General features: G+C 36.5%; 1 protein-coding gene across 4 annotated transcripts in view; it reads right to left on the reverse strand.

Moving 5' to 3' along the window:
* Positions 1-22,880, reverse strand: part of CNOT6 (CCR4-NOT transcription complex subunit 6) — a 49,948-nt gene that overhangs the window by 25,355 nt on the left and 1,713 nt on the right. For 3 of the 4 annotated variants that reach the window (XR_009049191.1, XM_057709003.1, XM_057709002.1), the window contains exon 2: positions 11,811-11,924. Coding sequence is in view for 2 of the 4 variants with exons in the window: in XM_057709003.1 (XP_057564986.1) it covers positions 11,811-11,922 (112 nt within the window). In the remaining 2 variants the exon portion in view is untranslated. Of the gene's footprint in view, positions 1-9,419; positions 9,530-11,810; positions 11,925-22,880 lie in introns of those variants that run through there. The other variant, XM_057709004.1, reaches the window with a different exon arrangement.

The following is a 22,880-nucleotide window of genomic DNA, read 5'->3' on the forward strand; positions in this document are numbered from 1 at the left end:
CCAATCAGTGTGCGAGAGTGATCCCTGAAGAATGGCAAACACACAAGACAGGCCTACAACTGCCTGAGCTTACTTCTTGAACAGCAGAACAGAGAGGGCATTCCAGGAGAAGAACACTGATCTCCACCAAGTTCAGGACACAGAGCAAGTGACCAGGGAAGCCAGGATGACTAGAATTTACAAAGGCAGAGTACCAGACAGGACAGAGATGAACAGAGAGGTCTGGAGATTTGAGGTCTCCCGCAAGTTGTCAACTGAGTATTGATCAGCATATGCATGTAAGAAATTCCTGAGCCTGAGGGGGAAAAACACCCAAAAGGAGCAGAGGTAACAATCCCTAGGTTCACACATCACCCAGGTTCACACATCACTCACGAAGGTGAAATTCACAATACCTGGCACCCAATTAAAAATTACTAGGTATGCAAAGAAACAGGAAAATATTATCCATAATGAAAAGTCTGTCAATTAAGACCAGTCCAGAGAGATAATGATGATAGAATTAGTAGACAGACATTTAAAGTGACTTTAATTATATCACATATGGTCACAAGCTAGAAGACTAAATATAGTAACTAGTGATACAAGATAGCACAGGCATTCAAATTGAACTTCTAAAGTTGAACACCATGGCTAAGAGGAAATGGGGAAGGGCTGCTAATGTGTTCAGGCTTTCTTCTAGGGAAAATGAGAATTTTCTCAAAGTGACTATAGTAATGGGCTCACAACTCTGTAAATATATAAAAATTACTCAATCTGCACTTTAGGTAGGTGAATTGTGTGAATTATACTGTTACCAATTATAGTTGTTACCAAAAGAGAGACAGACAGATAAACAAACACACACAGGCAAAAAAATTTCCACATTAATGCACTGAAGGAAAAAAGTCCTATTGACCTAGCAACCCAGAAAAAAAACGTTCAAAAGTGAAGGCGAATTACAAGATGAAAAGAGCTATGGAGATGGATTGTAGGATGGATGCACAACATTATGAATGTATGATAAAAAACCTTCCCATGAAAAATATTCTAGAACCAGATGGGTTCACTGTTGAATACTGCCAAACATTTAAGGAAGAATTAACATCAATTCTATCCAAATTCATCCAGAAAACTGAAGAGGACACTTTCCAATTCTATGAGGTCAACATCATCCTGATACCAAAATCAGGCAAAACTAGTACAAGAAAACTACAAAATGACATCCTCATGAACATAAATGTAAATGTGACAGAACAAATCCAAAGGATATCAACAAATCAAAAGGATAATGACCAAGTAAGATCTGTGCCAGAAAACACACAAAAAATGTAGTTAAAAAAATGTTTTCTCAGAAAAGAAAATCACCTAAATAAATGCAGGAAAAGCATTTGACAAAATCAGCATCCATTCCTGATTTTTAAAAACCTCTCATATCAGCTGATTTTTCAGCAGAAACTCTGAAAGGCACAGGGGAATGGCACACCATATTTAAAGTAATGAAAGGGAAATACCTACAACCAAGAATATTCTACCCAGCTAGGCTCTCATTCAGATTTGATGGAGAAATCAAAAGCTTTACAGACAAGCAACAGCTAAGCTCTACACCAAAGCAGCTTTACAACAAATGTTAAGGGAACTTCTCTAGGTGAAAAATAAAAGGCCACAACTAGAAACAAGACAGTTATGAAAATGTAAAAGCTCACCAGTAAAGGCAAGCATATAGTAAACGTAGGAAATCATATACACACAAACCTAGTAGGGAGGCTAAAAGACAAAAAGTAGTAGAATCATCTATATCCATGCAAAAAAATAAGATGTAAAATATGATATCAAAAACAGTAATTGTAAGGGGAGGGCAGTACAAATGCAGGGTTTTAGAATGCATATAGCCTACTATACAAAACCTCATGGTAACCATAAACCAAATATCTATAATAGATATACACACAAAAAAAGAAAAAGGAATTCAAACATAACACTAAAGACAGTCATCAAATCACAAGAGAACAAAAGAAAAGTGAAAAAAAGATGTAAAAAAACAAATCTAAAACAATTAACAAAATGGCAATAAGAATATACATATCAATAATTATCTTAAATGTATATGGACTAAACATTCCAACCAAAAGACACAGAGTGGCTGAATGGATGCAAAAACAATACCCTATATATGCTACCTACAAGACACTCACTTCAGAATTAAAGACACACACAAAGTAAGTGAATGGAAAAAAGGAATTCTACACAAATGGAAACCAAAAGAAAGCCAGAGTAGCAATACTTATAACAGACGAAACAGATTTTAAAATAAACATTGTTACAAAGACAAAGAAGGACACTACATAATGACCAAAGGATCAATCCAGGAAGAAGATATAACAATTTATAAATATATATGCACCCAACATAGGAGCACCTAAATATATAAGGCAGATATTAACAGACATAAAAGGAGAAATCAACAGTAACACAATAATAGTAGGGGACTCAACACCCCACTTACATTAAGGGGGAAGTCGTTAGAGAGAAAATAAGGAAAGAGAGATCTTAAATGACACATTAGACAAAACTGACTTAATTGATAGAGCATTCCATATGAAAGCAGCAGAATAAACATTCTTTTCAAGTGCACATGGAACATTCTCCAGGACAGATCACATGCTAACCCACAAAACAAGCCTTGGTAAATTTAAGAAAACTGAAATCATATCAAGCATCTTTTCTGACCACAACGCTATGAGACCAAAATCAACTACGAGGAATAAAAATGCAAAAAACACAAACAATATGCTACTAAACAACCAATGGACCACTGAAGAAATCAAAGAGGAAATCAAAAATACCTAGAGACAAATGAAAATGAAAACACAATGATCCAAAACCTATGGGACACAGCAAAAGCAGTTCTAAGAGGGAAGTTTATAGTGATACAAGCTTACCTCAGGAAACAAGTCTCAAACAACCTAATCTTACACCTAAAGCTGTTAGAGAAAGAAGAACAAACAAATCCCAAATTTAGTAGAAGGAAAGAAATCATGAAGATCAGAGCAGAAACAAATGAAATAGAGACTAAGAAAATAATAAAGATCAATGAAACTAAAAGCTGGTTCTTTGAAAAGATAAAATTGATGAGCCAGATTCATCAAGAAAAAAGGGAAGAGGGTCTAAATCAATAAAATCAGAAATGAAAAAGGAGCAGTTCAACTGACACCACAGAAATACAAAGGATCATAAGAGTCTACTATGAACAGCTATATGCCAATAAAATGGACAATCTATAAGAAATGGACAATTTCTTAGAAAAACCAGGAAGAAATAGAAAATATGAACAGACCAACTACCAGTATTGATTTTGAATCAGTAACTTAAAAACTCCCAACAAATAAAAGTCCAGGACCAGATGGCTTCACAGGTGAATTCTACTACATTTTTAGAGAAGAGTTAACAGCTATCCTTCTAAAACTATTACAGAAAATTATAGAGGAAGGAACATTTCTAATCTCGTTCTTTGAGGCCAGCATCACCCTGATACCAAAATCAGACAGATATAACAAAAACCGTACAGGCCAATATCACTGATGAACACAGATGCTAAAATCCTCAACAAAATAATAGCAAATTGAATCCAACAACACATTAAAAGCATCATACACCATGATCAAGTGGGATTTATCCCAGGGATGCAAGGATTTTTCAATACCCACAAACCAATCAATGGGAAACATCACATTAACAAACTGAAGAATAAAAACCATAGGATCATCTCAATAGATGCAGAAAATGCTTCTGATAAAATTCAACATCCATTTATGATAAAAACTCTCCAGAGACTGTGGGTATAGAGGGAACCTACCTCAACACAATAAACGTTATATATGACAAACCCACAGCTAACCTCATACTCAATGGTGAAAAGCTGAAACCATTCCCTCTAAGATCAGGAACAAGACAAAGGAAGCCCACTGTTGCCACTATTATTCAACATAGTTTTGGAAGCCCTAGCCACAGCAATCAGACAAGAAATAACTGTTTGAAGATTACATGATACTATACATATACATGATACTATAATATACATGATACTAACACTCTTTGACATAAATCGAAGCAATATTCTTTTGGGATTCATCTCCTTTAGGTAAAGGAAAAAAAGCAAAAATAATAAGTGCTTTATTCATATTGAATATTAGCTGTGTTTTTCAGTTTTATGACCTGAAAATAAAGTAAGTAAATAAAATTGAGTTTACAAATAGTCTGTCACAGATTCTACTGTTAATTATTATACAGTAAGGAAAAACACCTTAGATCAAGATAGATTTTATTACACAACTTTATTGAGGTATAGCTGACATGTGATAATTGAGTAATGTGATATATTTTGGTCTGTGTGTACATCTTTGAAGCCATCACCACATTCAAGAATGAACATACCCATCATTCCCCTGAATTTTTAATCCATCCTTCCCTGCCACCCTCATTTTTCCATCCCCTCTCCCATACCCAGGCAACCACTGTTCTGATTTCTGTAACCATAAATTAGTTTACATTTTGTAGAATATTTATGTAAATGTAGTCATAAGGTATATATTCTTTTATTTTTGTCTATCTTCTCTACTTAATTTGAGATTTATCCATTTTATTGGTCAGTAGTTATTCTTTTTATTATCAAGTATTATTCCATTATTTGAATATGCCAACATTTGTTTATCATTCACTTGTTGACGAACATATTTGGATGGTTTCTAGTATTTGACTATTACGAATTAAGCTACTGTGAACATTCTATGTATGTCTTTGTGTGGGCATAGCTTTATTTCTCTTGGGCAAATACCTAAGAATGGAACTGGTCATGTGATAGGTGTGTGTCTAACTTTTAAAAATATTAACGCACTGTTTTGCAAAGAGGTTGTCTCATTTTGCATTTCTGTTACATGTCAGGAAGAATATTAATCCCTTATAGGTACTATCATTTGCAAATATTCTGTCCCATTGTCTTTTTGTTTCATTGATGATTTCCTTTGCTGTGCAAAAGTTTTTAAGTTTAATCTGGTTGCTGTGGCTAGGGGCTGAGAGGCTGAGGTACCGAGCACAGCTTTAAGTCCCCTTCACAGTAGGGAAGACAAAACATGAATTGAAGAACCACCAAGGAATTAGACTCTGTTAACCATGATTCCAGATGGCATCTATATATGGAATAGGGGTAACCCTGCAGTAAGTCAACTCTTACAAACACAGAACACCAGGTTTCAATGAGATGAATGGATCCCTGATTAGTTAAGGTCACCCGCACTCCTATCACAGCTGCCTGACAAAAACAACAGCAAATTCACTCCTAAGAAAGAGAATACCATCCAGACCATCAAATTATTCTACCATTTCATACATAATTGCTACTATTTTATGAAAATTATCAGACCAAAGGAATGAAAAACAGAAGAAAAAAAAAGAAACAACAAAACAGAACTCCCAGAAAATTCAGATATTGTAGTTACCAAACACAATCTTTTTTTTTTTTTTTTTTTTTTTTAAAACTGACAGACTTGCATTTTCAGCAAGATAGAATAATATGGACTGGATTTACCCTCCCACCTAAAACAACTGAAAAACCAAATATATGAGAAATTGAGTTTCAGGCATCCAATACCAGGCAGGACAGTAATCGCTGATAGACGAGGAACAAACAAAGTGGGCCCTTAAGACTGCTCCAGTTTACTGCTACAGTTTCCAGAAAGCAGTACAGGGAGACAGAAACCAGGTGAAGTCTGGCCATGTTACGTAAGTTGAGGAAAGGAAGCTGAGAGTCCAAAGATGCCAAGGTGGCTATAGTTCACAGGGCAGAGTGCCATAAAGGAAATCTCTGGAGTTCTGAAGAGCACACTGGCACCCACCCACCCACATTATCACAACTGGGAGGAGTTTAGTGCAATTCAGTAACAAGTACAACCTGTCCATAATGAGTCTGAAAGTAGTCTGGGCCCCAGAAATTCTTCAGCTGACCAGCCAAGGCCCCACACTGAGGGGGAAAAAGCTCCAAAAATAGAAATAAAATTAAGTAGGACACGTATAAAAGAGATGAATGCAAAAGGTCCAGATAAAAATGAGAGAAGGGAACAGAACCAGAAAGTTTCAGAAAACAAGTTCCCACAGTTGAGAACACTATGCAAACAAACACACACAGAAGAGGGAGCTCTGAAGTATCCTGAATCACACCTAAAAGTTCAGAAAAACTAAATTTAAATAAAAATGAACAGAAAGTTATAAGGTCAAATCCCATAAAAGCTGTTATATATTTTTAAAAGTTAGTTATAAGAAAAGAGAATGTAAGGACCAGAATAACTCCCTATAGACAACAAAAACATACCACAAACACACCCCCAAAACTATCACCTACAATTTCAAAATGAGCTGAAAGGTACTAAGAAATGATAAAGAAATAAAAGAACATAAATAAGGTTTAGAAAAACTCAGTAAAGGAAAACTAAACTATAAAGAGCTTAACAAGAGAACACTTTTAGAAAAGAGAAAATATTTAAAATCACAAATGAAAAAATAAAAAAAGGATTAAAAAATCACTTTCTTGGCTTCGCTGGTGGCACAGAGCATAAGAATCAGTCTAAAAATGCAGGAGACATGGGTTTGAGCACTGGTCCAGGAAGATCCCACATGCCAAGAAGCAACTAAGCCCTTGCGCCACAACTACTGAGCCTGTGCTCAGGATACAGCCATTTTGGAAGAAAGTTTGGCTTTTTTTTTTTTTTTTTAACACAAAGTTGAACATATTCTCACCATATGATCCAGCAATTGTGCTCCTTGGCAATTACCTAGGAGTTGAAAACTTACATCCACACAAAATCTTGCATGTGGACAATTATAGCAGCTTTATTCATAACTGCCAAAACTTGGAAGTAACCAAGATGTCCTACAGTAGGTGAACTGATAAACTGCAATATGTCTAAACAACAGAATGTTACTTAGTACTAAAAAGAAATGAACTATCAAGCCATGAAAAGACATGGAGGAACTTAAATGCACATTACTAAGTCAAAGAACCCAGTCTAAAAAGTCTACATACTGTTTGATTCCAAGGATGTGGCATCCTGGAAAAGGCAAAACTATGGAGACAGTAAAAACATCAGTGGTTGCCAGGGGTTCAGGGGGAGCAAAATAGGAATGAACAGGCAGAACACACAGGATTTTTTGGGCAGTGAAACTACTCTGTATGATACGACAATGGTGGATTCGTGTCATTATACATTTATCTAAACCCCAAAAATGTACACCACCAAGAGTGAACCCTAATGTAAACTATGAACTTTGGATGATAATGATGTGACAGTGTAGGGTAATGGACTGTAGCAGATGCACCACTCTGGTGGCGGATGCTGAGAGTGGAGGGGTCATGCACTGTACTTTATGTCAAAGGTGCTTGTGAACCTAAAACTGCTCTAAAAAAATAGTCTAGTAAAAAAAAAATTAAAAATCAGTAGTTGCCAGGGGCTGAATGGGGGTGGGGGGAGGCTGCCTACAATGGAGGAGGGGGAAGTTTTCTGGGGTGATAAAACCATTCTATATTGTCATTGTGATGGTGGTTACATGATTGTCTGTCTGTACTTGCAAAGGGAGTGAACTTACTGTACTTTAAAAGTGATTCTGAGACAAATATGGAAATATTCAAATTCAGAGAATAAATCTCTCTGAAAGAACTGAAGCAAGTGATCAGAACAATTACTAAAATTATAATCCAAGGAAACTTTCCTGAAATTAAAAGAGAAAAAATTCAAACTACACATTGAAAGAGCGTATTATACCTGAGAATATCAAGGTAGTACAACCTATACCAAAATACATTCAAGTAAAATTACTGATTTTAAAGGGAAAAAATCCTTTGGGCATCTAGGCAAAAAAGAGCAAATAACTAATAATGAAAAAAAATTAGACTGTCATCAAGCCTACAGCAAAACTGGAGTAACATATTTAAGACACTTAAGGAAAGAATTCACATTTCCTTAATCCCAAGGAATTCACATTCAGCCAAATTGACTCTCAAATATAAAGGGCAGAAACTGTTATCAACTTGCAAGAAACTCAGAATGTTGTTCCCACGAGCCCTTTCTAAGGAAAGATCTAGAGAACAAGCTTCCAGAAAACCAAATAATTAGGAAACAAATGAACTGGTTGGAGGCACTGAATACATAGTTGCTTGCAAAACCAATTCTAAATGGGGGTTTGTGCAAGTTAAATTGGAAAGCTGATAGTACCTAATGGCTACCATACTCTGATGATACAGATTGAGTACAGCTATTTAACCTGGGGGGGTTGCAAAATGTTGTTACCTACTCTCACAACTCATATTGGTGGTAGTATTTTTAGTTCTGTTATTGTAAGATTATTATGTGTATAATATGGGATAAAGCAATTAAGTAATTATGGGATATTCAAACTCCATCATCCCATGACCCTGAGAACTAGGTCTCTCAGTATTAAAGAAGATATAGATGTATTATAAAAGAGGTTAGTTAAAACTCCTGTTACTCTGAATTTGAGTCAAAAAAGTATTTTCATAAGATTTTAATTTTAAATATATAAATATATTTTACAGCTTTAAAGATATTTTATCATAAAAATAAGTATATATTAATCACATCTTTCTTCATAAATGTATATAACCACAAACACATATGTCAAATTTCCTAGCACTGTCCAGTGAAAAGACCTAGAAACAGTGCCCAACCCAGTAGCAACAAGCAACCCTAGCAACACATATTATGGTCTTGAAACAGCATTTCCAAGTAAAACAACTTGTCATTTCCTAAGAAAAAATGACACACTTCAGGTTTGAAGCAGGAAATACAAGATGAGGCAAGAACAACTTGCCATTCCAGATAGGAAGGAAACTACCAAAGACAACTTGGGTTATGTCAAGGAATTCAGAAGTCATTTAAAGCAGCTCTCCCATTTGCCAACAGGACAGTTTTAGGCAACAAAATAAGAGTAGTCATGACAACTTCATGGCATATGTCTGAAACCCAAATACACTAGTTGATAATGATACTTTAAAAATCCAACTGGTCACCCTCAAAGGACAACAGTTTATCCTGAAAACTAGTAAATAAAAGGAAAGAAATAAGCACTCTTTTCTGCCTTTACTATACAAATTGTACCTTGAGTAATCAATTAGTAAATGAGGGAGTAAATCAACTATACTCCATTATGAAATAAAAATTAAACTTAAAAAAGAGAAAGTATCTCTTTACAGATGCAGCTCACCTAATTAAAAAAAAAAAAAGAATATTACTATTTTGCAACCCTCAAAGAATTAATGGCTCTAGGCACTGAACATCAGTAGAAAAGAAAGCCTTTATACCTTCTGTGCCTTCTGAAGAAAAAGCACAACACCACATACACAACACAACCTTCAGTCCCATCAAGGGTCTTACATTCTGAGTCTGCTCAAGCCTCTGCATCCTTGCTGCCCATATGGATGAGAAACATGTTAACCTTCAAGCAGCAAAATATAGACTTCAGGGGAACAGGTTCAACAGATAAACTGTAAAGGATGGAGGGGGGACATGTAAATTAACACATCAAATAAAAATGGGGGAACTAAACTATAATGCTTAGGTATACATAACTTGCTGTTAAAACTATAAGGAAACAAAAGAAGTGATTACTATAAAAGTCAGGGTAACAGTTACTTTTGGGGAGCAGGGAATGGGTTATGATTGGCTGTGGTATGGAAGGGGTTCTGGGGTAAGTGAAAAACTTCTAATTCTTGACCTGGATATTATAAGGCTCTGGCCTTATAATAAGTCACTAATATATTTGTGTGGTTTTCTTAAGGATTTTTTTGTTTTTGGGCCATGGCCCACAGCTTTGGAGATCTTAGTTCCCCAACCAAGGATTGAACTCGGGCCCTCAGCAGTGAGAGCGCACAGTCCTAACCACTGGATTGCCAGGAATTCCTGGTTTTATCTGCCTTTCATTTTGCAATTAAAAAAAAAAGGCTTTCTTTAAAAAGTAAATGATTAATAGTCATTTGGCTTATCCGATTACCTCCAAATGGCACAAGCATCTAACTACCCATCTCCCTACAACCAGAAGAGTATATGAGGTTCCTGCAGGTCTAGGATTCAATAACCTCAGATCCCTAGAACTTTGTGTAACAGGATTTTAAGGAAGTGATGCCAGAGCATATACATGAAATAATGGTCTTACCATGAAATGAATTCAGCCTTGAAAATTTCTACACATAGAAGTTTACGTATTAAGGACTAAGACAATAAACTGACCTTCCTGATAGTGGCTTTGTTAATTACAAGGTCTTATTCCACAGACCTATTCAATCAATAGTTTATGCTCCATGATACTTGATAAAGATAAGACTTTGTTAAGAATGTTACTTTAGAGGAACCTCTCCTCTTTCTTCCCATCTTGTACACAGATTTCTTCCCAAAGTTCAGAGTAAGGAGAGAACAGTGACTCAAAGTTACTAAGGAGCTCCCAACATGAGGTAGAGGGAGGAGCGAGCGAAGAATTCCTTTAACCTCAGAGATTCAATCTCACTGAACTAAGTGAGCACTTTCTAGATTATCCAAACTTCCTAGAAGCAAAGGACTTGTAATTAAAAAACTGCTAATGCAGACTGAAAAAAGAGAAAAATATAGTTAAATACCAATCCTGCAGAAATTAAAAGGGGAAGTCGGAGTAGTGACTGCCTGTGCTTCAAAGGCTCCCCCGACATAGAAAATCAAATTTGACAGGAGATGCAAAAGAAGAGGGAAATTTCACTCCCCATCACACCACACCAGCACTCCAAAAATCAGAAAAGGGAAAACAGAAGAGACCCACGTGGGCACCGACCTCTACTATGGCTGCAGAGGAGGGTGTTTAGGTTTACTCAACAGATTAATCAGAACTTTTGGGCTTACAAGGGAGAAATACTATTATCATTATTTCCTTTTTGCTTTCTGTATAGCACCTTTCTACTTATACTTGGCAGTTATATTTTGTCTATTAGTTATTTACATTGGTATATTCCCTTCTTCTCACTCCCTAATATGCCATAAGCTTCAGAATGAAAGGGACTGTGTTTTTTTCATCTATATATTTTCCATATGCCTAGTACAGCACCTGGCAAAATGTTTTACACATACTGCATACTAAGAATGTTTCCTGCATTAAATTTAAAAAAAAATCAAGGGCAGTCAGGTGAAAGAAGGCAAAAATCAAGACAAACTAGAAGGAAAGTATGGGGAGGCATGTCAGGCAACATTAACACAAAATTTCTTTAGCACTGGTTGTCTTGAGAAATAATGTCCCTTTCCCACTTTTGAAGATTGCATTAAAGGTAGACAGGAACTTTAAGATTTTGTGTTTCTGAATAAGGCTATCTCCAGAGACCCAAGACTGAAAAGCAAATGAAGAAAATAAGGAGAAACAAATCTATCCCAGAACCTATACTAGAACAGGCATTTCCCACCTCATTGGAAACCTGTAATTTGATAATGTAAAAGCTCTTTCCTACTTTATTAGAGAATTAACTATCAAAATAAACCTTTGTACACTAGGCATTTCACATGTGTTATTTTCATTTCATCCTTGATATTATCCCCATTTTATAAAAGGACACTGATAGTGAGAGAATAAGCAATGAATGGGTTTTGAACTTTGACTCAAATCATGTTCTTTCTACTGAACCTTCCAGCTTCTAAGATAAATCAGCACTGGTAAAACACAACATTGCTTCCCTTGTGTATTTATTTGCATTAGAAAACAATTTTCTACCATATCTTAACTTCCATACCATAATTTTTGCTTGCATGTCTTACCACTTATTTCAAGCTCCACCCAATGTGATTTCTTTCCATTTGCTGCCTCCTCAGAGGACATAATTGTGTACATCCTCCGAGGGTCAGGGGGCTCGTATTTTTCTTTGGGCATGCCTGTTGAATTAAGAAAAGAAACCAATCAATATTTGGAAGAATCAAATAACTTAAAATAACATCTTTTTTAAAAGCAGACACTCATGTTATCTCTAAACACAATTTCCCACTAAAAGGAAGCGAGGAGCTCCTTGGAGAAATTGAGGATTTCTGGTCTGGAATCGGAGAAATACAAACAAAAGCCTGGACACCAAGAAAGAAGCTGTGGCTGTGAAGGACACATGAGCCGGCTTAAGGAGGTCCCATTGGCCACAGAGAAGACAACCTGAACATCAAAAGGAAGACTACGAGTCATTATCAACAGCATGAATCCAAAACTTTAACAGGAAAAAAAAAGAAAACTAAGTCACCCAAAAATTGGAAAATAAAGGGAAAGAATCAAGCATTTACTCTGCATTTCTGGCAGAAAGTAGATGAGGAAATGTTCTTAACAGAATTCTAGCTAATAAATGCAGAAAGAGTTACATAATTAGAAAAACCACTATTTCACAACCTCTAATGAAAAAATGGATGACCATCAATGGTTAATAAAAGCATTAGGTGAAAGAAATCCAATGAGAACATTTTAAATAGGTAGATCAGGCTGTAAGACCTCAACCCAAGGATCAATCTCAGTATCAGGACAACTAGACTTGTATGCCAACACTATGTATGCCCTTGCCCCTTCATCCAAAAAATTAAAAATAAAAATTGAACCTGAATCAAATCAGCCTCTCTAGATCTGGTACCAGTCTACACTAAGTAAGGGAGACAGAGGAACATGTTAAAAATAGCACAATACACAACAATGTGAATAGACTTAACACTACTTAAAATGATTATTAAGATAGTAAGTTTTATGTATATTTTACCATGATTAAAAATTTTTTTCTTAATTTTAAAATAATGCCACAAGAATACAGCCAGCCAGATGCAGGCTATGGAAAGTTCAACATGAAAGTTCAACATGACAGAAGACTCAATTTCTTCAACAAATGAATGACCTGAAAAAGGGGGAGTAAGAGGAAGTTGATATTAAATGACTTAGGAGGCACAGCAATCAAATGCAATGTACAGACCTTGTCTGGGTCTGATCTGACCAAATCAAGTGTAAAAAGTATTTTTGAAAATCAGACAAATTTGAAGAACTAAATCTAAGCTGATATTGGGACTGCTGTTCATTTTACTTGTGGTATTTTTTAAAACTCTTATTCTTATAGACACATACTGAAATATTTAGGTGAAATAAAATCTCACTCCCTCGCATATTCCCCCAAACTCCTTGCCCCAGTCTCACTTTCTGTTATGTGTTTGGATGAGCCATAATTTGCTTTTAACCAAGTCTCCACGTACTCTGGACACCTACGCAGCTAAATAAAGCTGGAGAAAAACCTACCATCATGTGAATTTAAAGTGAGCCAGTCAGCAATCACTTACATCAAAGGGAGTTGCTGTTGAATGGGCTTGAGGTTTTAATTTTACAAGAAGAAAAGAGTTATGGATATGGACGATGGTGATGGCTGTATAACATTATGAATATGTTTAATACCACTGAATGCTACACTTAAAAATGGTTAAGATGGTACATTTTATGTTATGTATACTTTCTACAATAAAAAAATTGGAAAAAAGTTAAAGCTACTTTCATTATGCTATGTTGCTTCTCTAATGATGAGAAGTAGGGCTATTTTTCAAACACAGAAATGGTTTTGACCATGTAGTCAAAGCATGAAGGAGATAAGTAATCCTAAAAAGCTTTTTGAAGAAGGTAAGAATATAAATGGTGAGAGTAACCATCTGCACAAGAAACAGCACATTTATTTTTTGTTTTCTTAAATATGGTTAATAAAACTATTCTCCTACACATTAATTTCTCCAGCATAGAATACAATGACTGAAGTTTTTAAACTAACACAAAAAATACCTAACAGAGAGAGCTCTACAGTCAACAACTGTTCCTGCTCCATCTAGAGGACAATCTGGAGAAGCAAGTGCCCATTCTGAATCACATGAATACACCAGTAATAACAAAATGCTGTGTAAGGCTACCAGAGCTTGATGACAACATCCCTTAAGATTCCATAAGATCATCCAAATGCTACTATTCTGACTAGATTTTACTTACAAAACAGCCATTTGATCCTCACTGGCTTTTCCAAATAGAATTTAATAATGGTAAGCTGCTCTGTCCAGCTGAGGTTAGTAAATTTAATTATTAATCATTTGACTTCTTAGTGAAAGTTCAGAAGTCTGATTTATCAATATCACGTGAGCTTAGTGTGAATCAACGTCCAGAGTTTGATCACACTTCAGAGAATAAATAAAAGTATTACCGAACTAAAGTCTGAAACCCAGGCCCTAGACCTGGGGTCATTCCATCAGAGTCATGATTTCTGCCTAAGCAGCCAATCACTCCCTTTCTTGGTTTTCATGACATGTGAGGGGTTGTCTTAAATTTTAAGACAGCTCATTACTTGAAAGCAGTAAGGAGATCTTTATTTTCATAATCCCTGAGAGTGTAGATTAGGAAGTGGAGGGTAAAATATGATAGAATAAAAGAAATGGTAGCAAACTGGGCAATCAAGCCCTTCTGAGGACCATATCTGCCCACTGAGCAACCACATCCATTTTTCTTGGAGTGCAACCGAACATAGTATTGGAAACTAGGTAGAGAAAAGGATATAAGAACACAATTTCGGATTTTTCCCAAGGCTTTGAAATCAACAAGCAGATCTTACTCTCTAAAAAATACAGAATGTCACTGCAGATTACTATCTAAAAAGAATATAAGATTTCCAAAATAGACTTGAAAACTGTCAAGGAGAATTACAAAAGACTTTTAAAAAATAGCTAGGCCAGAGTCAGCATATAGCCCCTGACTAGTCAATCTCCAACTCCTCCAGTACAATGCCAAACATCACTACTGATTCTGGCATCATAAAATCTGTCACTGAGCTAGATCTCAGAGAAATGGTTTTTCATTATCTTAGAATAACTATTTACCTTAAAGAAATACAGGACATTATTTACCAGCATAGAAAGATATGCTTTCATTATTAAACATTTTATGAAATGGCTTAAAAAGACACAGGGGAGGGGGTAAGAGGGAGGTGGCGGGGGGGGGGGGGGAACCATAAGTGCAAGTCAGCCACCATTTGAGGCAGCTTTTAAACTAAGAAAATTGGTACTAAAGAGAAAGATTTAAGTGTTTATGCTTTTAGCGGGTACTGTATTTCAGAGTCATCAAATAGCCCCAGGTGAAAAAAAGTCCTATTTTACAAAAGAATGACAGCTAATAAATGAAGAATGAAAGAATTAACAAAAACAAACACAGCATCCTTTCATAATTCCTAATGAGCCTTTTTAAAACAAGGATTTATAAACTGGGTTAAAACCATTAGATGAAATCACTGGCACCGGCATAATGCTAAGGTAACACCACAACAGAGATTGTTTTTTGATTATAAGGTAGAAAATGTTCAAGAGAGGAATAAACTGTTACCCTCTTCATCAATCTTCCCACACTAATGGGGGTAGAACCAGCTATGGTGGGTCTTCTGATCTGACAGAATATGAAATACACACCAACAATGTTTACCCTGATTAAGAGTTGGAGGAATTGGCCAGATGACGCCAAAGAATCAACTGGAATGCAGGACTTTCTGCAGGATAACTGGTCTGCTACCTTCAACAAGCTGGTGTCAAGACTACTCTCTAGATTTGCAAATTCTGTGGACTGCTGGAGAAACATTTAATACGTAGTTCATATTTTGAAATATTAATGAATTATTATGAGATCATGTTATTTTGACAACGTACAAAAATCTGTTTCTTGTTAAAAGGCACTCTGAAGTTAAACAATTTAATTGTATTGGCCAGTTTTTCCCCAAGGGAAATGAGGCTGAGTTATAGCTAATCTTAACTGACAAGATAAAAATGCTAAATTCCTCTTTTCCTTTTCTTGTTACTTTTTCTCCTCCATTCTTGGTGCTTTACTTCTTTCACAAACACAAAGGAGAAAAAAAAGGAGAGGGGCAGAGGAAAGGAAGGGAAGGAAGAAGGAAGAAATAAACTCATGTGCAGAAAAATCCTTTTACTTAATGATCAGGCTCCTCACAGAGCTACAAGTTAGGAAATATATGAAAAGGTAGTGCCACTAGCCTTGGTGCCAATTTACTTCTTCCTATCCAAATTTTCCCTGGGTCTTACCCAATTTTTCACTAAATCCAACTGATTTTTACCTCTTCAGGACTTCTAAACCTGTCTTCTCCATTTTCACAGCTACTAAAGTTAATTCACACCCCCATTTCTCAGCTACAACTTTTAAACAACCTTCTCTGTATCTTCCTGATAGATGCCTGCTCATATCACTCTCCTGCTTAAAAATCTATGATGGCCCTTTCTGCCTACCTAGCTAAAGCCCTAACGTCAAAGTCCTTTACAATCTGGATTTACGCAACTACTTTCTCACTCATCTTCAGCCACTTACATACAAGTCATGTTATAAAGTCCTAAGTTAAAGCAAACCTACGTCTAAGACAATCTTTCAATAACACATGCCAATCCCTTCACCAAAGAGAATCTTCACCCTAAACTCTTACCCCTTAAAGGCAACTCAGGTTAGATGTTAGAGCCCCTGTAAACCCTTCCCAACAAAGGCACAAGTTCACTACTCTTTCCTCTGCACACCACACACTTACTACATCTATCACCCTAGTTTGTATCTCCCAGTATCCCGTGTAAGACCTAGCACATTATTCTAATAAACTGGTCTAAACATTCTTTCCTTCATGACTCAAAATCAGGTTTTCAAAGAAGAAAAATCCTAAAAAAGCAATTCAATACATCTGAACCATGCTTCCTTCAGGGAGGTTTCTTTACAGAATCATTCATTCAGTAAATATTTACTAAGCACCTTCTGCTTCTACGTGCCAAGCACTCTGCCAGGTGCTGGGAATAAATAGTAAATATGTACACAATCTTGGATCTTTCTTAATCTACTGGGGGTGGGGCGGTGCAAACAAAAATCTTACAATAATATAATCACACTATAACCCTTTTTACAAACACCACTCTAATTTAGGACTTCCTCCCTAACCCTCACAAACACAGGAGTTTATCATTCCCTGCTCTGAGCTATTCTGAACGTTGAAGATATTTCTAATGTTATATTCTTTAACCCCACCTTAATTTCTTTTACACGCCTCATTCACCTACTCTAGTATAGGCTCTTTGCACTTACATTTTAAATATCTGTATAATTTCAGAGCCTGGCAAATAGTAAGTGCTTGGTTAATACTTATATGAGTTCAAGGGGATAAGCTGTGACAGTAAACAAACAAACAAAAAAAGCAAACACTGTGTAAGAGACAAGTGTGCTAACAAAAGCAGTGCCCATATTACCAGCAGTAAGAAAAATACAGGCTTCTAATCTTGACAGCAAAATCTAGAGAAATCAGACAGAAAGGACCTAAGTAACCAAAGACTGAGAATATTAGTTCTGGGACAGGTTGGGATAAGAAGCATAGGGACAAACTTAAAGGTAAAACTGTATAAACATAGTCTTAGTGACACGCTACGGCAAAATAAGAGCAAACCTCAAACAGGTGGGGGTAATGTAAAACTGTGTTGAGTGCCTATCTGCCACACTCTGCATTAGGCACACAACAGCTAACAGGTTTTGAGCACTCACCAACCGGCAGGCCTTTCACACGCATTATCTCATTTAACCCTCAGTACTCCTGTAAGTAAATACTATTGTTCTCCGTACATAAAGAAAGGAAGGTCCAGAAAATGAGTCATTTGCCTGAGATCACAGAGATCCTACTGGCACAACTGAGATTTTAACCCAAGTCTGATCCAAAAGTCTATGCTTTCAACCACTATGCAATAATTTACCTATAATTACCTCGATTTAATTCTCATAGCAACCCATGAAGTAGACACTATCCTCATTTTATTTTAGATGAGGAAACTGAGACTCTGGGTTTAAATAACTTGCCCAAGGTCGCACACACTTGGCAAGTAGCAGAGCTAGGATTTGAACCTGGAACAACCTAGCTGCAAAGCTGTACTCTATTACACCAATGCCTCACACAACTCTAGAATTCTGTCACTGATGAAACCAAGATCTTGTGTTCATTCTCCAAATAGCATGTTGCTAAGACCATGAGCCCTTGAGTTTCCTTCTCAAATGTATCATCTTTCCAAACTACTCTTCACCTTGTATTCTCTACTCCCAAATTCTACCTAATATTTAACACAGCAGATCTCAGAACCCTTATATTCAAGTACCTCAAAGACCTTTCATTTGTGTGGATTATATCAATATTTACCATACTAGAAATTAGAACTAAGTAATTTTAAAATATGTATTAACTCATTAAATATAATAAACCTATCACACATTAACCAACATTCTTATGAAAAGTAACTGCTTTCAAAAACAAAATAAAATTTTGTGAGAAGAGTGACATTGTCTTACATTTTGGCCAGAAGACAGCATGATTTGCCTATCTGCTCTGAATTCAACTGATCAGCTATAACACATCATTTTGTTAGTCTCCAGAAAACTCCGCTGTATACTCATAAGAGAATGAGAACGTAAAAGGCAAATAATCTTATTAATATTTCTAAGAACGTGAGGTTTCTGTAGCCTCCTCCTCCTGCCTCCCAAAATCTCAATTCCTTAAAAATCCTTTTCTCAAGTAGAATAAAAATAAAGTCCACATTGATTTAACTAAAATTTCCAATCAATAAGACCTCTGTGAAAAAAGATTTTAAAATTATGATAAAATACTCCTCCAAAACAGAGTCACACAGCAGATACAGTAGTCTAAGCTCTAAAAGGAGAAGACTGGCATCCCCATCTGCATCTGCTGTGCCCAGCCAATAACCAACAGCCCAGAAGAGTTTACTAGGCTGCTGTTAAAATGCAATTCTAACCATGCGCCTGTGCCTAAAAACACGAGTGAATATTAAATACAGAGGGAAGCCAGAGTGTACTGCAACACCACAGGAAACTACCAACTTTCAAAGTCAAATACTAGCAGTTTCATTCAACCCAATAAATTAACTCAAAATATAACTATGAAGGTACACTAAGTATAGGTCATCCACAAATTTCAACTTAAAATTACAAATACTTCTAGCTTAAAATTTTTAATTTCTATATTTTAAGTCAAATATAAAGTATAGAGCAAAAGGACATATTAAGACAATTATGACATGATTTAACCAGCAAAGCTGAGTGCCCACTATCATGCAGGGCATTAAGTCAAATCATGATTTGTGTGGTGAAACTTTACTGAGATCAAAAAGGTAAGGAGAGAGCTTCCTAGGTGACACAGTGGTTAAGAATCCGCCTGCCAATGCAGGGGACATGGGTTCGATCCCTGCTCCAGGAAGATCCCACATGCCATGGAACAACTAAGTCCGTGTGCCACAACTATTGAGCCTGTGCTTTAGAGCCCGTGAGCCACAACTATTGAGCCCATGTGCGGCAACTACTGAAGCCCACGCACCTAGAGCCCGTGCTCCGCAACAAGAGAAGCCAACGGCAATGAGGAGCCCGCGCACCACAACGAAGAGTAGCCCCACTCATCGCAACTAAAAAGGAAGCCTGCACACAGCAACAAAGACCCAACACAGCCAATAAAATAAATAAGTTAAATAAATACATTTATTTAAAAAAAAAAGGTAAGAAGAGGGAGCCATCGATATTAACCTGTTCTCTTAGCACGAGACTAGCAACAACCATCTTGTTTATACCTCCAGCAATGAAGCTGCCAACAGAAACCTTTTCATTTCTTTTTTATCTTTTGCCAGATTTTCCATATCTATTTGCTCCTCCCTCTCTTACAATCACAGTATTCTAGCTACACCTATCTAGTTGGAATTTTGGCCTTTTGAGGTATTCAACATTTATTCTAGCTGCTAATTCATTTATACAATCATTTGGGGAAGTTCTAATATAGCAGCTATCAGTCTTGTCCCACTAGTCTCTTTTTTTTCCCCCTAAAAACTAAGAAAGAAAATTATTCATGAAATGCTGACCTTATAAATCATCAAGAAGTCTTTAACAGCTCCAGAATACTTCTCTCACAAGGACTTAAATGAACTCTCTCACCTTGGTTTCTTGACTCCCTTCATCCAGCCTTCACATTTTTACTATGTATCCTGAAAAAGTATGTCACACAAAATTCCCCATCCCTATCCACCTAAACTCTCAATGAGTCCCCATTATATACAGAAGTCCCAACACTTTAAGAAAAAGCCTAACACTATTCACAATGTTTCTGGCCACTCCTCCTGTCCCTTTCATCTTTGCATATTATGTTTCACAGCCCAAGTTGTATTTAACTTTGTACACTTCTTTCTTCTCACTGAAATGTACCACTCAGTCTAACAAACCTCTATTTAACCTTCAAAACTCAGCCCAAAGACCTCTGAGATGACTCCCTCAAGTTTCCCAAGCACAATTAGTTGCTCCTTCTTTATCATGCCCCAAATGCTTTGTGTATTCCTCCTTACGATATAACCTGATGAGCACTTTACTGGTTCATTTGTTTTTCTCTCCACACTATCATAAATCCACTTGAAGTAAAAGAGCATAAGCGCTATTAGAGTAGCAAGTCTATAATGGTGACTGACACATGGGTGTTTCCAGTATTTTGGGAACTGAGCTTTAGCACTATTTTAAAATGCTGTGTTCAAGTATAATCAGTTCTGCTGTATCACTTATTATTCTGAAAATAATTTGTTCTAACATGATTGATAGATTAGAAAATTTGAGCATAACACAAAATTCCCATTTGCTTACATGTGATTTCTGTCTGTGAAAAACACTAGATGAAGACAGAAACCTGCCCCCAGCTGCACAGAAATACACAAAATACACACACCTCACAACACCTACCAGCTACATCAGTTCAATCTGTGTGTATGCGTGCGCGTGTACCCACATCTGGTGTACTTATAACATTCCATTTGCTTTCAGGTAACCCTCCTTCCACCACTTTACAGTAACGCACAAGCAGCAACCCTTCTGATGCCCATTTCCACAAGCAAACCAGGTCTTTTTCAAGGTAAAGTGACACATTTTTTGTAGTATTTATGTATTCCTTAAACATTTAACATGTGTAAGACTGTGCTACTGTTTTTACCAGGTTTCTTTTTTTTTTTTTTTTTTTCAATAAATCACTGACAAAGTTTTGAGTGTTGTGCCCCAGTCCCACTTTTCCCAAAAGTTTTTACAGCACAATTTTGCATACCATGTGATTTTTAGGAACCTATCTGTTGTTTTACAGCAGAACTGATGATATAATTTAACAGCTGTATGAGGAGTTCTTAGGCTTTAAGAAATTTTCAATATTTCAATTCCAATAATATACAGGAGAGAAAACTGCCCTCCCCCCACTTTCACAAAATGTTTACAGTCCATCTCCTCACAGACCATCAGCAGCCATAGCCTTTAGGCTTGGTGGCTCTCACTTCTGGTGAGCAGAGTTGATTTTTCCAGCTTAAGCTCTACAGTCTGCCCAAGCCCAACTGCGAAGACAAGTTCTGAATGCCTGAACTTTCACATGTACCATTATATGGGTTTCATTTCTTTTATTGTTCTTAACTTTTTTCAAAACATTTTGAGTTTAAACTACCCTGTATTATACAGCAATTGAACTGAGCCCTCAAGCCCACTATAAAAGGGATCACAGACACATAACACCCTATATTCAAGTTTAAAATAGACTGAGTCACTAACTCCATAGTATCTTAAATGTGACTTTTTTATATGTATGGCCTCCGCTTAATTCTCCACACTGATGCCCAAATGATCTCTAAATTACCTTTTTCCCCTATGAAAAATATTTTGGCTCTCTCCTTTGCTATAAGATAAAGATATAAACCTCACTTTTAGTTTAGTAAGCATGGTTCTTCAAAACCTAGTGACACACCTTTGCAGTCACTCTCTCTGTTTCAGTATAGGCCTTATATCAATATAGGCCTTATCCCAACGTGTGGCATCTCAGTGTACCCACAGTGCCTTTTGTTTGAAATGACCCCATCTGCCCAGTTTGACAAACACCTATTCTGTGCTATTTTCTGTAAACTGCTCCCACATATTCTACAAATTTAATCATTCTGTCCTGTTCCCTTACAGCACTTTGTACACCTACTAAGACTACAGCAACAAGAAGACAGCAAATGAGTATTATTCACTTTTTAATTCTCAGGGTCCAACACGCAGGGTCCAGCATATACTATTCCTTGCATGTAACTTACCAAGAAAATAAAAGTGGATGAGGGAGAGGTAAAGCCCAGAGAAGTGTAAGATTAAGGCAGCCTAAATAAGCCCCCATCTTATATGCAAACAAACACTTTAAAAGCAAAGTTTCCCAACCAGTATACTTTACATATGGGAAAGTTACGAATGTGCTGAAGAGGGCCCTCACCCCTCATGGCCCAAAGGCTACAGCTATGAGTAGCCTTGACCATCTACTCAAGTATGCCTTACATATATTATCCCTTCCTGTTGTACTATGATATGAAAAAGCTTTATGCTTTAAAGAATATAAAAATGGCTAACATGAATATAGTGGAATGCCTAAGCATTAACCAAAATATGTTCCAGAAGCAAATGCCTTTATTTGTAGCCAGGACAAAGTTCTGTAACCAATTTCATGTCTGTTCAAAAGGGTCTGAAAAGTTTTACTCTGCCACCAAGGTTTAAGAAACTTGAAAATACTGACAAATCAAACAGGCATTCAAAAGAGCCTCTTCATCTACATTACCACTGATCAAGACACTTCTGAAAACATGCAAAATCCTCTGAGCCTCACAGGAAACTTTGTCTTTTGTCACATCCTTGTTTTCTGACCATTTCGTTATCTTGTTCACCTACTGAGAACTGACCAGACTCAACTACCTCAAATAACTTCCATCTATTAAAACACACTCTGCCCTCCCAAAAGAACTAAT

This window comes from Hippopotamus amphibius, chromosome 15 (genome assembly GCF_030028045.1).
Source record: "Hippopotamus amphibius kiboko isolate mHipAmp2 chromosome 15, mHipAmp2.hap2, whole genome shotgun sequence".
Taxonomy (NCBI): Eukaryota; Metazoa; Chordata; class Mammalia; order Artiodactyla; family Hippopotamidae; genus Hippopotamus; species Hippopotamus amphibius.